The sequence below is a fragment of the Rhinichthys klamathensis genome, unplaced genomic scaffold (genome assembly GCF_029890125.1).
Source record: "Rhinichthys klamathensis goyatoka isolate OS25496 unplaced genomic scaffold, OSU_Roscu_1.1 h1tg000202l_1, whole genome shotgun sequence".
NCBI lineage: Eukaryota > Metazoa > Chordata > Actinopteri > Cypriniformes > Leuciscidae > Rhinichthys > Rhinichthys klamathensis.
In genome coordinates this window covers 8,980-24,649 of record NW_026606728.1, presented here as the reverse complement: position 1 = coordinate 24,649, position 15,670 = coordinate 8,980, and the positions used below count along the sequence as shown (strand labels likewise).

General features: G+C 37.3%; 1 protein-coding gene across 1 annotated transcript in view; it reads left to right on the top strand.

The window, feature by feature from the left end:
• Positions 1 to 12,105, top strand: part of sf3b2 (splicing factor 3b, subunit 2) — a 37,706-nt gene extending 25,601 nt beyond the window's left edge. Inside the window, exons 18-22 of the mRNA XM_056263234.1 lie at positions 3,610 to 3,752; positions 3,835 to 3,936; positions 5,892 to 5,991; positions 9,032 to 9,232; positions 11,881 to 12,105. Coding sequence (XP_056119209.1) covers positions 3,610 to 3,752; positions 3,835 to 3,936; positions 5,892 to 5,991; positions 9,032 to 9,232; positions 11,881 to 11,952 — 618 coding nt within the window. The 3' untranslated portion in view covers positions 11,953 to 12,105. The remainder of the gene's footprint in view (positions 1 to 3,609; positions 3,753 to 3,834; positions 3,937 to 5,891; positions 5,992 to 9,031; positions 9,233 to 11,880) is intronic.
• Positions 12,106 to 15,670: the final 3,565 nt, after the last annotated feature.

Genomic DNA, 15,670 nt, shown 5'->3' with positions numbered 1-15,670 from the left:
ATCTAATATTATCTAACAAATAGAATCTTATTGTAAAGTGTTTTTAATACTACAGTTTCCATCTTTGTAACTGTGATATACACTTTAATATATGCAAATGTTATCTAAATTAAGCTTTGGTACCGAGAACCGTGGATTTTCACTGGTATTGGTACCGAATACTGAAATTTTGGTACTGTGACAACACTAGTACAATATGTTCATTGTAGCCTAATGGTGTGTTCACACCGAACGCGAATAGAGCGTCAAATACGCGTCTATCGCGTTTAGTTAGACGCTTGAACATTCGCTCGAGTTCAAATTTTTCATCTTGCGCGGAAGACATTCGCGGCAAACGCGTCGCCCAATTCGCGTCATTCGCAACGCCCGGCGCGAATGATGCGTCTATTCGCGTCTTTCCATTGACTAATTAAATTCGTGTTCGGTGTGAACGCACCATAATAGAAAACGCATTTTGCCACATAATTTCAACATGCTGCTATTGTATGGGGCGCCAACAATGTTACGTGACAGTTCTCCATTACGGACGCGAACACTCAGAAAGCGGCACTAAAAGACTTTCAAACTTTAACAGAGGCCTCAAAAAAGCACAAAGCCTTTCTTTAAAGCGAATTTCGTTTTGTATTAATTGTATCTTCATTTTAATCCATGTTTCATTAACCAATTTCCTGGATTTAATAAATAGGCTAAAAAGTAAATAGTCTATCTTGATTGTGTAGGCTATTTTTCATTATAAAATATTAGGCTGTGTATACCGACATGGATCAATTATTAATATTAGATTTCATCTGTCTTTTGTAGGCATAGCTGATGGCGCACCAACGAAAAAGCCTAGGAGTGACTTTGGCGTTTCTTTAATATCGAGGCTCTATAGTTTAGTATATGATTGTTAGGCCTGTTGATGGTATAAAATGAATTGCACTGTGCCTGAAAAAGACGCGCTCTCCGCTCTCTTCCCGTGCATTCAAAATTAACGGGAGTCTTCAGAACAGGCTCGTCCAGCGTCAACAGCACCGAACTTAGCTCCAATGTCAATCAACGTCTGGGCCACTTGGTGGAATCCTTTACCAGAAACAATATCGAACGGCGCATTTCAAGAGAGCGCACAACTTATTCCAGGCAACACTTTTCTGACCTTCTATTTCCTTTGTTTTTAATTCTCCTTTTTTTTAGTTTGTCACGTAGCTACCTCCTTCGCCGGCGTTGCCATCTCTGATAACAACCAGCAGTCTCTGCATAGACTGCATAGACCTGAATTTAATTAAAATATTTTTTTTTCGTCCCATCATCCGCCCGATCCGCGGTTTATCCGCGGAGTCCGCGGCTGTAACCGCCAACCGCGCATCTCTACAACATACTCTACCTTGTCTGTGGGGTGTAAACTCCGGTAAACTTCACAATAATAATTGGGAATGTGCTAATTAGACTGAAATGAGAGCATAGACGTCTTTCGAGCTGTCGGGATCTTTTTGGCGCTCTAATGATTCGTGACAGTCACTCAGATCAGTTCCGCTTTACATCACGACAACAAATCATGAATGAACTCAGGGCTCGACTAGCCTGGGTTTCCCCACGCTGCCTTTGCGCAGCGCGATTTTATTCACGCTGCTAGGCAGTCTGGATACCATGGACCAGATGTTCGCCTCATCTAGGGAACCAATCACAGAACGGGAAGGGAGCAGCAAGACGATGACGACGTCTATGCGACACACCGAAGCAGTTTGTTTATACCTATGGATCCAACATGGCAGCAGACGCGAAGTTACCTTTCGATGCAGCCTTAGATATTGCTCTAAGTAGTTTAGAACGCAAATAAATCGTCTTGTTCCTCATCTAATTTCTGTCGCTCTACAAACGTCATCTGGTATAATTGAAACGATTGGCTATGAGCTACGTACAGGCGCATTTGATATTTGTAGCTATACAAACACTTTAATTACACTTATTTATTTTTATAATAAGAAAGTTATATGAAATATAAACATTTAAATGGTGGCTGTCATAAAAACTTGCCAGATTTATTCAAACATGCATTAAATATTGAAGAACATTAAAACTTATAATGAATATGTAATATGGTGCATATATTTAGCTAAATTCTCCTCTCTAGAGTTATTTTTTCTAGCTGACTAAGTTTATGGTCACTAGGGTTGGGTACCGAAACGCGGTGCCAATAGGGAACCGGTTCTGACGTAAACGGTAGTAACCAGACCAAACAAGAACGAAAATTTCGGTGCCTGAGTCTCTGTGGCATAAGGCGCACACACGCAAAGTCTCTCGCTCTCTCCCTCTCTCTCTCCACCATGCGCGCACTATATGGTTTATTGGAGCACTGTCTGTTCTGTCTCACATGCGCGCTTTTGCTCGCTCGCTCAAGCGTTCCGGGAGATTTTAACTAATTTGCGGGCATCAGGGAGCCGTTATCAATATGCGGGAGACTCCCGGAACGTCTGCTGATAGCGAGGGGATTATTGAAGATGCCGAAGACAAAACGCTCCAAGGTTTGGCTGCATTTCACGTGTAAAATTATGCGTCAGAACGATTGTCTGAAGCCCATATAGAATCACGATTCACTCCAATCCATTGGCTGATGGCGCGGGCACCGCCTTGACGCTCTTACGTCGTCATGTTATATTAGCGCGCGCATCATCTGCTCCTCAGATTTCTCTGCCGAAAAAGGAAGCTTGTCGGCAGCGCGAGGAGTTTGGCAGTGAACGCAGCATCTCGTTCCCTATTCAAATCAAATCCCTTTATTGTCACACAACCATATACACAAGTGCATCAGTGGGTGAAATTCTTAGGTGCAATTCCGAGCAACATAGCAGTCATGACACGATGGACGTATAACAATTACAGCAAACAATCGGATTTACTTAGATTTACACATCTAATGTGCGCACAGTTACTCACAGTATCATAAACACTAACAAAACAATAAATAATATACAATGTACAATAAACTATATACAATATCCAAAAGAGGTATATATGCATACAATAGATACACGTAAGGTGGAAATATATATATATATATATATGTAATGTTCGGTAGGGTTATGTTGTGCTATGTTGACAGTTAGACTGTTTATGGTTACTGATCATGAGGGATCAAGAGTTTAGAAATCTAATTGCTTGTGGGAAGAAGCTGTCATGGAGTCGGCTGGTGTGTGTCCTGATGCTGCTTAACCGCCTGCCTGATGGTAGCAGTGAGAGCAGCCCATGGCTCGGGTGGCTAGAGTCTAAAGAATAAGTTAAATCATAAAAATGTCAAATTAAAATAAATAAACCCTTAGTAAAAAAGATTAAATATTTTATGTTTATGCCAGCATGTGACGTGACCATTAACCAACATCTGAGAATACACGTTAAATTATTGAAATATTAACTTCAAATCTCAGGTTGACTTAGAGTAAATATTTTGGTTCAGCTGAGTTTGAATTTTGCAACATTGACAGTCATTGAACTGATGTGAAACAACACTGAGATGAAACTACAGTATTACAGCTTGAATTAAGTTTCATAATTAATGAATTGTACCACATTAACACTGTTATTTTCCTGTTTTATTAATGTTATTAATGACTCGACTTCCTTCTGAAATGTTCACAGGCCAAAGCCGAGGAGGAGGAGATAGACCGAAGCACGTGGGGCGAGCTGGAGCCGTCCGATGAAGAATCGTCTGAGGAGGAAGAGGAGGAGGAGAGCGACGAGGACAAACCAGACGAAACCGGTTTCTTCACACCTGCGGACAGGTGCCGCTTCATCTCAGTGACTCAAGCTTGCACTGTCATGTGTGTAAGGCATTAACGTTTCTTCTTCTTCTTGTTGTGACAGTGGCTTGATCACTCCTGGCGGATTCTCCTCCGTTCCTGCCGGCATGGAGACGCCAGAGCTCATTGAGCTGAGGAAGAAGAAGATCGAAGAGATCATGGACGGGTGAGTGTCTGTGTATGCGCCCGATTTAAGCCCTTAAAACCACTTATTTAACCCTGTAAAGCCTGACATTTGAAATGGACAGAAAAATCCAGTTTATTGAACCTTAAAAAAAATTTTTTTTTTATATTTGATACATCTGGGCCCGAGTCGCTCCTAGTCCAAAATTCTAAGAAAATGCTTAGAAATGTGGGCGTTTACTCTTAAAATTAAAGAAAAAATCCTAGTAAAGAAAAAAGTAATTCAGAAAGTATCTTAACCCTTAAAAGAGGTCTTAAGGTCAAAGTTGTTAGGAGTATGGACGAGGACTTTTAAGAGGCTTAAGAGTTTCTTTAGCAGAGGAGAAAATGACAGAAAGACGAAGAGGGAGAAGAAATGTGATGCAGATTATGGATGACAGTGAGTTAATAAGACGCTATAGATCGACACCCGGCCCGAATGTACCTTTAAGAACGGCCTTGTGTTCATCCACTAACTGGGCTAACAGTAAACACTGTCCCTCTGTCCAGTCGGGCTTTCTCGCCCTTCTTGGTTTTGATTCCATGTTTGTTCTAATAAAACCAACATTCAAAAACCACTTAAATAGACATGCCAGCAACCAGTGTAATTGGAAAGAGTGGAACTATTTTTATCATTCTAAGCCAATCAAATACCTTATAGGAAATTAACAGCATGGTAAATAAAAAAAGATTTATATACACATATATAGTGTGTGTGTGTGTGAGAAGGGTTAAATAGGAAAAATTATGCATGTAATTTCAAAGTGAAGGCTTAGAATAGACCCTATAGTTAAAATCACTCTTTTTTTCCCTTCTTGGACAACCAACCAATCACAGTCTTCAAAAGATTGTGTCACACATAGCAACGGGGTCAGCCCCGCCTCCTCACTAAGATGAAAGTTTTGTCTTTTCCTTACTCAGACTGCTCTCAGATCGTTCCCGAATCGCTCTTAAGCTAAGACTCCTACGTAAAAGTTTTTAAGCTAAATTAAGAGTTTTCTGAGAGGATTCTTAGAGTCTTTATGAATACGGGCCCTGGCTTTTATTGCTCATATAGTGAGAATATGGAGCTCATACTCAAGGAGAAAAAAGAAAAAAAAATTATTCATTGGCCCAAACTGCAAAATATTCAATTTAGTGCAGATGCTGATATTTATATGCCCAGAAAGAAAGATGAAATTCTGATGTTTGTAATGTAATCAATGAGATCTTTATAGCAGATACTGACATAAAATGCATATATACATTTTAATATCTGACAAAAATGTCTTAGCAAGATGATATTTAAGTGCTTAGTTTTATAATCATAGTTCTGTAGTTTTAAAACATGATGCTTGAGAGATGAACCTTCCTCAAAAGCCTGATGATCATATTTGATACTTACATTTTAACGAGATATATATATATATTTATATATATATATTTATTTATTTATTTATTTATATATTTATTTATATATTTATTTATATTTATTTATATTTTTATATATATATATATATATATATATTTATATATATTTATATTTATATATATATATATATATATATATATATATATATATATATATATATATATATATATATATATATATATATGGATAATCAAGTAAAACCTAAGCTTCTTTCAGTCCAGTAATGTTAATCTTGAAACATTACTAATAATATAAAAGTTATTCTTACATTTAGTTTATGAATAGTTTAATATGCAGCGATGACTAAGATGTTAAGTGCTGTAAGGCAACATTGAGTAGACAGTATTTAATGTGCGACTCCACTAGCGCTGCAAGACCTTAAACTTACAATAACGTTTGCACCTAATGTGTGGCGTAGTGGTTAAAGATGTGGGCTGGTAGTTTTGAGCTGATCTGTGAAGTCTCAACGGTCTCCTCGAGCACTTAAGCAGCGCTATATCAGACACTTATAACTTATTTAACACGTGTGTGTGTGTGTGTGTGTTCAGGAACGAGACGCCTCAGCTGTTCACGGTGCTGCCGGAGAGGAGGACTGGGCCGGTCGGAGCTGCCATGATGGCGTCCACACACATCTACGACATGACTGCGGTACGACTGTGTGTGAGAGATGGATGAGTGTGTCATACGCCGTGTTTCCATACACCTGTTTTTATGCCAATAAATTATGCCAATTTGGGGTATTCCATAAAAAAACGCTGGATGGAAACACTAAGATGTGCATAATTTCATTTAAAAAACATATGCGCTCAATTGACCTATGGCTAAGCCACGCCCCCTCCACTCACTCTGACACACAGTCAACATTCGGGAACAGGCGCTATGGCAGCTGTCACAGTAGGAGACATTTCACGGGAGGCAATTGATGACTTTTGGAGACAGAAAAATTATATATCATCTCGAAGTCACCAAAAGGGCATTAACTATTAATTGGAGGGTTATATTAATAATTTTATTGTTGAGAAGGTCGATGAAAAGCTTCAGCTCCAGGCAAAAATGTACCGGTCACAGTGTAAACGTGATAAACCGCATCTCGTTGCCATCACCATCTCAGACAACAAGATGGAGGATCAGCATTGTTCATGCACTGCAGTATTTACATGAATCATTCAGCACAACATTGCTAACATTTGTTATCTCGGTTATTTACATACGTTTATATACGTTAATGAAGCTAAGTGACATGTACAACGCAGCTAGAAGCTAACGTTACGTTAGAGATGTTAAAGATAACGTTCAAAACTTCAAATATGTTGACTTAGAACAGATGTAGAGACATCCTTGTTTAATTCTTGTTTAATTTATCCACCTTTAGTTGGTGTTGTGGTCTACCGCATAACTTAATCCAGAGCAGACACTTATCTCGGTTGAGATGTGTCTTGGGAAAGGGTAAAACATACACACCGTCGCCCAGCGTCTCGGGATACCGAGTGTCGGAGTTGCATGTATCCCATGCACACCGTTTCACCATTTTAAACTTAAAATGACAAGAAGAAACATATAAAAACGGATGAAAACCGACTAACTGCAATGCATTTCAATGGACGTGGAAGCAGAGAATGTCCGAGTGTATTGGGTTAGCTATGCGCACTGATTGGCTCATCGCGTTTGGGGGCGTGGCTTAGCCATAGGTCAATTGAGCCCGATCAGTTTTTTATCATAGACTAAAATTGAAACGCATTTACAAAATAAATCCCTCGATGCGCTAAAAAACCAATCACATCGCACGCCATCTCAAATGTTCATTTAGTTATTCAAAAATGCTTGAACCAAAGTCCGTCATCAGAATGATTTGGATTAATTCCCTCCAGAAGCGTCTCACGGGATTGCGTTCCCAAACGCCGGCATCCGAACGCAGGAGAACATGACAGAGTTTAACTCAGTTATGCTGGAGGAAGAGTCAGTTTCTTCCCCGATTGCAGAAACTACCAATTTTATCTGCCAATTTCCCAGGAAGTGATGATTTTGTTCTCTTGAACACATGGGATGGAAACGCTGCTTTATTTGTGAATGTTTTATGTGATATTCCTATTACAAATTCACGTCTTTGGATGGAAACGGCTGTAGGAGTCTTCAATCTCTCAGATCAGTTTGTATTTCAATTCTTGGCACGTTCCTGTCCACCTTCCCCCTGCGCTCCATGATGCTTTGTGCTAATTATGGGAGTAACTTCCATTTAAACCACACAAAATCTGCCAAAAAACCTCCATGACTGCAACAAGTTCCCCAAACCACCTATAGTTTAAAACACAGTGGAAAAAAGATGGATACGAAAGATGCACACTTTCCCTTATACATTTAAACCTGAACTATTGTTCATTAAAAACATCTGACTCGTTCTGCATCATCTTCCCACTGATGATGTCAAAAGCAAACCCAGATACCCGAGATGAATCAGCGCTTACTGAGCCGAACCATTTGTATTTTGTATGGTAATCATTTCGCCTGTTGTTTTACACGCTCGTATCCCAGAGTTCTCTGTCTAGTGGATCTAGATGTGGCAGATAACCTTTCCAGGCCTCTGATAACAGAGCGCTGGCTTCACACGATCTGCGTCTCATCTCTCACAGCCGTCACAGGCTAATGACTCCATCCATATGGGGCTCGTTTGCATCCAAGACGACAGCGAGGATGTAAACGCTGTGACGGTGACGTTCATTCCCGCTGGAAATGTCAGCTATCAAGCATTAATGCCACTGCTGATATATTTGTGCAGCTGTTTGCAAATATGAAACGAATGAGATTTTGGGGTGTAGCCATTGGCTGGATCAGTTGGGGTTTAAAAGATCATTCACACTCCGTACAATAGTGGCCAAAAGTGCTTTTAATGACCCTGCAAGTTTGATTCAACCAAAATAAGAGTTTTTTTTAAGGGAAGAGCAAAAAACTAGAGTCATTTTGACCCGAAACTTCATCAGAGGGGTCCAAGACCTTAGTTAGGACTTTTGGCGCACTGGAATCACAAATACACACACACAAAAAAAAAAAAAAATTAATGGATTCAAGGTGTGTTGTGGTTGAAATTTAAAAAAGTAACGCATCCTTCCCTCATGGGCCAATTTGACCCCCATAGGAATGAATGGCATGCGAGGCATGCTTCAGTACACACAGAAAAACCTAAAAATGCTCAAAATTCAAACTAAAATTTCTAAAACTGTACCAAAAAATGATTTTATAATGTCTACATGTGTATCTGAATGCATCCTGAAGACAAACTGACTTCAGGACCCAGAGGAACCGCTCATTTGCTCCATATATAGAGCTATAAGGCCATCTAGAGTCATGAAATATCATGTTATTATTATTACTTTTCCACAAGAGGTCGGCAAAGACACCCGATGTATGGTATTTTGAGCTGAATTATAAGGGTTGTGTTTGAAATAGTGAGTTATTTTGAATTTAAGTTGAAAGAATGTGAGGTATGTGCTTAAATTACTGTTTATTTATTGTTTATTGGTCAAATCTAGTCATTTAAAGGTAAATAAAAGTAACAAAAAAGGTTTCTGGAGAAAAAAACAAACAAATTAAGTCATTTTGACCCGTGAGGGAAAGAAGCCAGTGAGTGTGAGGGAAGCATGAGGGTGAAGTATCTGACACACACGTCATGTTTGCCGTTTGCTGTGTCTCTCAGACGGTGACGAGCCGTAAGGCCGGCGTGACGGCGCTGGGCGGAGACTCTCAGGCGGTGGAAGTGGCTCTGGCCCCCGAGGAGCTGGAGCTCGACCCCATGGCCATGACACAGAAGTACGAGGAGCACGTCCGCGAGCAGCAGGCGCAGGTGGAGAAGGAGGACTTCAGCGACATGGTGGCCGAGCACGCCGCCAAACAGAAGGTGAGGACCTCAAACACTGCAGCCAATCACAAGCCGAACTCCTGTGCGTCACTGCACAGACAGAGAAACGGGGAATATCTTGCATTATTGCATCATATTAAGTCTGTTAGGATTTTTGGGGGGTAGAATATCTCAATTTTCATGGTCATTCTCATTAGATTCATTAAATTACCATCTATACAGAAATAAATAAAATGTGTGTATATATATATATATATAATTAATACATCATGGCAACGTTTTCCCATTTAATTCTAGGCTGATTTTACATTTGCATCTATTCATTTAAGCTAAAGCATCTTACAAATGAGGAATATCACAGGCAAAGTTATACATTTTAATTTATATATATATATATATATATATATATATACACACATATATATATATATATACATAATTATATATGTGTGTATATATATATATATATATATATATACATATATATAATTATGTATATATATGTGTGTATATGAAGAGGTCTTTTCCAAAACGCGATAAACGCCATTTTTAAAAAAAAATGAGTTTGTCAGGTCATTTTGCTGTGCACTGAACCTATTCACTGCTCCATCAACATTTCATGCCAAATCGCTATATTTCCTTGTTTAAAATGTACTACAAGATGCAGTTTCTTTCCAAAACGCGATAAGCGCCAAACCTATTTTTAGCCTAAACGCGATAAATCCTCTCGACTAATCAGAATTCGGTGAACGTTCTACGCAATCCAACAGGGTGGCGCTCTGAACAGAGGTTTGTTTATGTTCATTTATTCCTCAAAATGAGTGAGTTTTCTAGTCGAGTAGTAGTAGTTCATTTAAGTTTAATCACATATTTATATTGATTTAATTATTTAAATATGGGAGAGAAACCATAATGAGCATTTTTTTTTATTGCCTATTCCGCATCTCACGCATAAAGCTTGCCACAAAGAACCGACAAAAGTACTGATTAGGCCTATGCATGAAACATTTGAATTGTTTATTTTTTAATTAGTGTTTTCTGTCAGATATAGCTGCAAGGATAAAGTTGACTACGCTGACTCGCCATCTTCGCAGTAGTGAACGCGTCTATAGAGAGAAATGCACACTTTGTATTAGCCTACATACGCAGAGAGTAGCCAATTTCTTTTCGTTTTTATTGTTTTGTTTAAATGTAGACATTTCAAGCTTTTTATAGATATACTTCTCAGGATTGTGAGGCAAGTATCGCTGTGTTTCGGTCAATTTATGTGATGCTCTCCAGATCACGCGCGGGCGCTTCCGTGTCCTGATTATATGTCTGCTATATTCGCTTCTTATTTATTTATTATTAATCCAGTCAATTTGTTGATGAAACATTGATTAAAATGAAGATACAATTTATACAAAACGAAATTCACTTTAAAGAAAGGCTTTCTACTAAACAAAACTTAATAAGTGGTCAAAATCATGTCTGACCCATTCCAAATGTTTTCCGATATATTGGTCATCTTATGATCCTATCATACTCATCTCATGCGGTTCCCTTTTCATATAATCAACATATATGAAAAAAAAAACAAAAAAACAATAGCCTATATTATTAAACATAAATATGAAACGTATGTTTAAGTTTTTTTTTTAACTTAGCCTATATGTAAGCGTCACGCCGCTCCGCTTTGTTCACATGCTGTGTAGCCTATACAAGCATGTGTGTGTGTGGTGGAGGGGTGCCCATCACTACTTTTGAATATCGTTATCATTATTAAATATTTTTAATAATTCGTTTTTTTTACGCATATGTAGTGGACAAATTGGTCCTACTTGTTACAGGTTTGACACTTTACTAAAAATTACTCTGAATGTATTACTAAATAACTTATTGAATAGCTATTGATATCATTACTATTTTCAGGTTCTGCACCAAATGACTTCTAGCCTAAATGTGTTACTAAATTTAATTTATAATAATTTATAGTATGAGCCCCTGATTATATGTTACATGCTCTCGTTTTTTTTTTTTTAAAGACAAACCATACAGTTTTGGAAAAAAATTATGGATTTATAGCGTTTTGGGAAAAAAAAAAATTAACTTTTAATTTATCATAAACAATATTGTTGTTTGATTTAATAATCATTGTTCAACATGTTCAGACTGAGCCAATAAAACATTTTAACAGGATAAATTGAATATTCACAAAATGTGTGGGTGTAGGTAAAAAATGTAATTTTCCTGAAAACTATTGAAATGGATTTATAGCGTTTTGGAAAAGAACTCCTCATATATATATATATGTGTGTGTATATAATTTTTTTAAATATATATATATACACATTTTAAAATTTAAAATATAAAAATTATAATTAATTTATAATACATTTTATATATTTAATTATTATTTTGACAAAATTACACATTGCAATCCTAAATGGACTGTCTTCATGCCATTTTCATAATTTTCCACATTTTTATTTTTGATAAATGTAACCTGTGCATGATATTGAAAGGTTTTGCATGTAATTAAACAGTATGAATTTTAAAATGGCAATATTAACGAAATGGGACCCATTCACAATACAGTGGTTCTAGGAGAGCCCCTTTAAACGCTTCTGATCACGAGGTTTCTCTTATGTGTGAATGGTTCGTGTCTACATGTGTCCTCAAACCTTCCTCTCCTCTGTTCCTGGCAGCAAAAGAAGCGCAAGGCTCAGCCGCAGGACACGCGCTCCGGGGCCAAGAAGTACAAAGAGTTCAAGTTCTAGTCCTGCGAGAGACGCCCGTCCTTCACTCCTGCTTCTTTTTATCTGATCTGATCTGGTGTGGAAGCACACTCGTGTTTGTGCGTGACGTTACAGTGAGTGACGTTTTTCATTTATGCTCAATGTTTTTGTAAATAAAATGGCAGTCAATGACAAGCTGTTGTTCCAGTGTCTTTATTTAACGTGTCATCCACCTCGTTTAGCTTTAACTGCTTATGAACGCTAGTTTGTTTTTGGTTTCATCTGCTAATATCTGAAATATGGTGCGTTTATATGTTGCATTCATATTGTCCTGAAAAACCGGGAAATATCAGTTTAAAATAGTCAAGCAGAAGGATTTTTAAGATGTAAAATTTCATTTTATAATGTAAATATGTGAAGAAGTGACCTTCTTCACTGCTGCAGACGGCAGCACTGGCACACATAATCACACACACACAAATACACAGCAGGCGCAGTGGACCGGAACCCGGTGAAACCATGAGGTGTCTAAATGTGGGGTACTCAACGTTTAAAATAATAGACAAGCCCTAATTTGAGGTGTGGTTATCCAGTTTATTATTTTATCATGTTTAGTGAAATTGGTTTGTGTAAAGTTTGTTTTGTTATAAGGTAGAGTTATATGCCAATTTAAAGGTGAAATATATTCCTTTATGACATGCACCTATTAATGGTTGTCCCCAGGAAAAGGGGCGGAGTCTGGCCTTCAAAAGCAGCAGCCAGACTCCAGAACAGGACTTGTTTTCCAAGTCGAGGCAACATGCTACTGCAGAGCCGTGAGCGATAATTTATTTTGTATATTGTGGATACATATTTGTGTACATATTCGTCTAGTTCAATCTTTGATTTGTTTTGTTGTTTTATTTTTGTTGTTTTGTTACTTTGTTTTACGTCAACATGCACTTGTACATATATGTGCACTAATGGATTCTTTTTTTGGATTTTTGGGGCACTTGTAAATAAATACCACCATACTCTAAAGAGTGTTACGGGTTGAGCCATCATTTTGTTTATTTTTTCCCGGACTGTAACACGTCCGCAGTAGACTCGAGGTGACCCAGTTGGCCCTGCCAAAGGTCCACTGCATCACAAAATATATCATGGAAATTTCAACGACTATGAATTTTTGTAGTTTTCTAGAAATTAATCTTTGTGAGTGTAAACTTTAACATGATTTTTTTTATCTGTAGTCATTAACCTTAAACAACTGCAAACATTGTGGTATTTATTATTCTGTAGGTCTGGGATCTAATGAATATAATTTGTATTTATTATATGAAAATAAAAAATAAAAAAACAATTATATTAAGTATTCAATAATTGTATTCTTAACTCGTCTATGATCACTAAAATGACATTTAAACATTTTTTCTTCATGCCTTAAAATAGCTTGAATGTAACTCGACACCCTTGCCTCATTTAGTATGCGTGGTTCTATGAATATGCAAATGAGCCCCACCTCCACTCACTCAGCTCAGAGATCCACTGGTTGACGATCACACGTTGATCTGATTGGTTACAAGGTAGTGTGTGACGTCAGAAACACCAGCGATTTCACACCGTGTTTTTGAGACTGTCTTTGGTTCACTGCAGTTTTAAGGAGAAAAATACTCAGCAATGCTGTCGACTTATGAATTTACACAAGGTGTGTCTTAAAGCATATTAAAAACACCATATAGACATATAAACAACATTAAAAGCTTGATTTTCACCACAGGGGGACTTTAAATGAATGAATGATTTTGGGGTCTGCAGTGACGCGCTCAGGCCAGCAGGGGGAGAGAGAGAGAGAGAGAGAGAGAGAGAGAGTGACCGTCACCTGATGTCTGGGATTCGGGTTGACCTACATTAAACTTTCACTGACAAACAAACAGTCAAATATGCTTTCTCAGACAATAACACACTCGTTTCCCCCAAACACAGACACACAGCCTGATGAGCTGAAACACGCATCCGTAAGCAAGCATAGACAACATATAAGCTTGAAAATATGAGCTAAATCAGTTAAAACATAAGTCAAAATTATTATGAATCATAACAGGGGTTTTTTGTATTGTAAATAAAACTTTTTAACTCGGTTTAAAAACGGTCCGTTATAACCATAATTTTGGTATGTCATGGTTGACTTTCATAGTTTCAACATCATAATTATGACTTAGTGTTTCAGTTTTTACATTTTATGTCATGGTTGACTCATAATTTTAACTCATTAAGATTGTTTTTTTGAGATCATGACAAAAGTAAAAATTATGAGAAGTCAATCATGACAAAGTCTGAATTTCAACCTTTTATGTCAGAATTTCGACTTGTCAATTATGATTGGTGTCATAATGTAATTTTTAGTATACTTTTTGATGATTATCTCATAATTCTTTACTTTTTGACATTGAAATTTGTTTATTATGACCTAATCTCATAATTTCAATTTTTAATATAAATATGACTTTATAACTTAATTTTGATGTTATGTAATGGTTGACTTTTTATTTGATCATTTAAACTTTTTATAATTACAACTTTTACTTCTAATGTCTAATGACTTTTTATCTCATAATTTTCACTCTTTGTCATATTTAGACTTATATTGATTATGACAATTAAATAATTTAAAAAGCTTTTAAATTATGATTATGAATTAGTATCAATTTTGACTTTTTATGTCACGGTTGACTATCTCATCATTTTGACAAGACTTTTTTGAGATCATGACAAGAGTCAAATCAAAATTATGTGAAATGACTTATATTATGACGATGTCAATGTCATCTTAGTATCTCATAATTTTGACAACTTCTGTCATGATTTACTTTTTATATCATAATTCAACTTTTAAATCAAAATTACGACTTAATCTCAATTTTGACTTTTTATGTCGTAATTATGATTTACCAATGCATGCTTTTTTTCTTATTAGGCAGAAATGGGCTTCCATGCCTTTGAAATCAAATCTCCACAGACCAACTTTAATATTTTTAAACTTTAAAGAGCAGCATTGCATGACTAAAATTGTGATGCACACCACCAGTAACTCGAGTGTTTTAAAGGCAGCTTGTAATGACTCAACTAATTAGTGGTTGATGTGAATATCCACAGGCGTGGGCTCTTACCTTCCGCTTCAATCCTACAACATCATCAGCGTTCTTCAGGCCGCGCTCATTAAAAGATGAAGTTGGACGAAAGCTGGAGGCACACACACACACACACACACACAGGAGAAGCCTAGCTGTGTCATGCATTGATCAGCATCAGCCGGGTCGTGTTTCTCTCCATCACACACACACACACACACAGGGGTTAATGAGTCTGATAAATATAGATGTGCTTTCATCACCAGCTCTGTGTGGGTTTCCCAACGCCTACTTACTGGACAAATAATATCCCGTTTGCCTGGAACTGTGTGACTAAACGATTATTTCAAATGTGAGAAAAGCTTTTTATAGTTTATATATATTAAGTGATTTCCGAGAAACACTGTTGATATTTGAAATCAACCCAAACAAACACACACACACACACCCCTCTCTTCATTGCTCCGCCACTAAAGCGAGTAGATGTCTCTTATCATTGCTGAAGCAAAGCAAAATAAAGCGAAGATGATGAACGAACAACAAAGAAGAACAAAAAATGAACTCATTCAGCAGCTGCAGACACACTATGACACTCGGCTGTCCTGTTACTGTAACTTACATCACAACAACAGCATCTTGGTTCTGAGAAACGG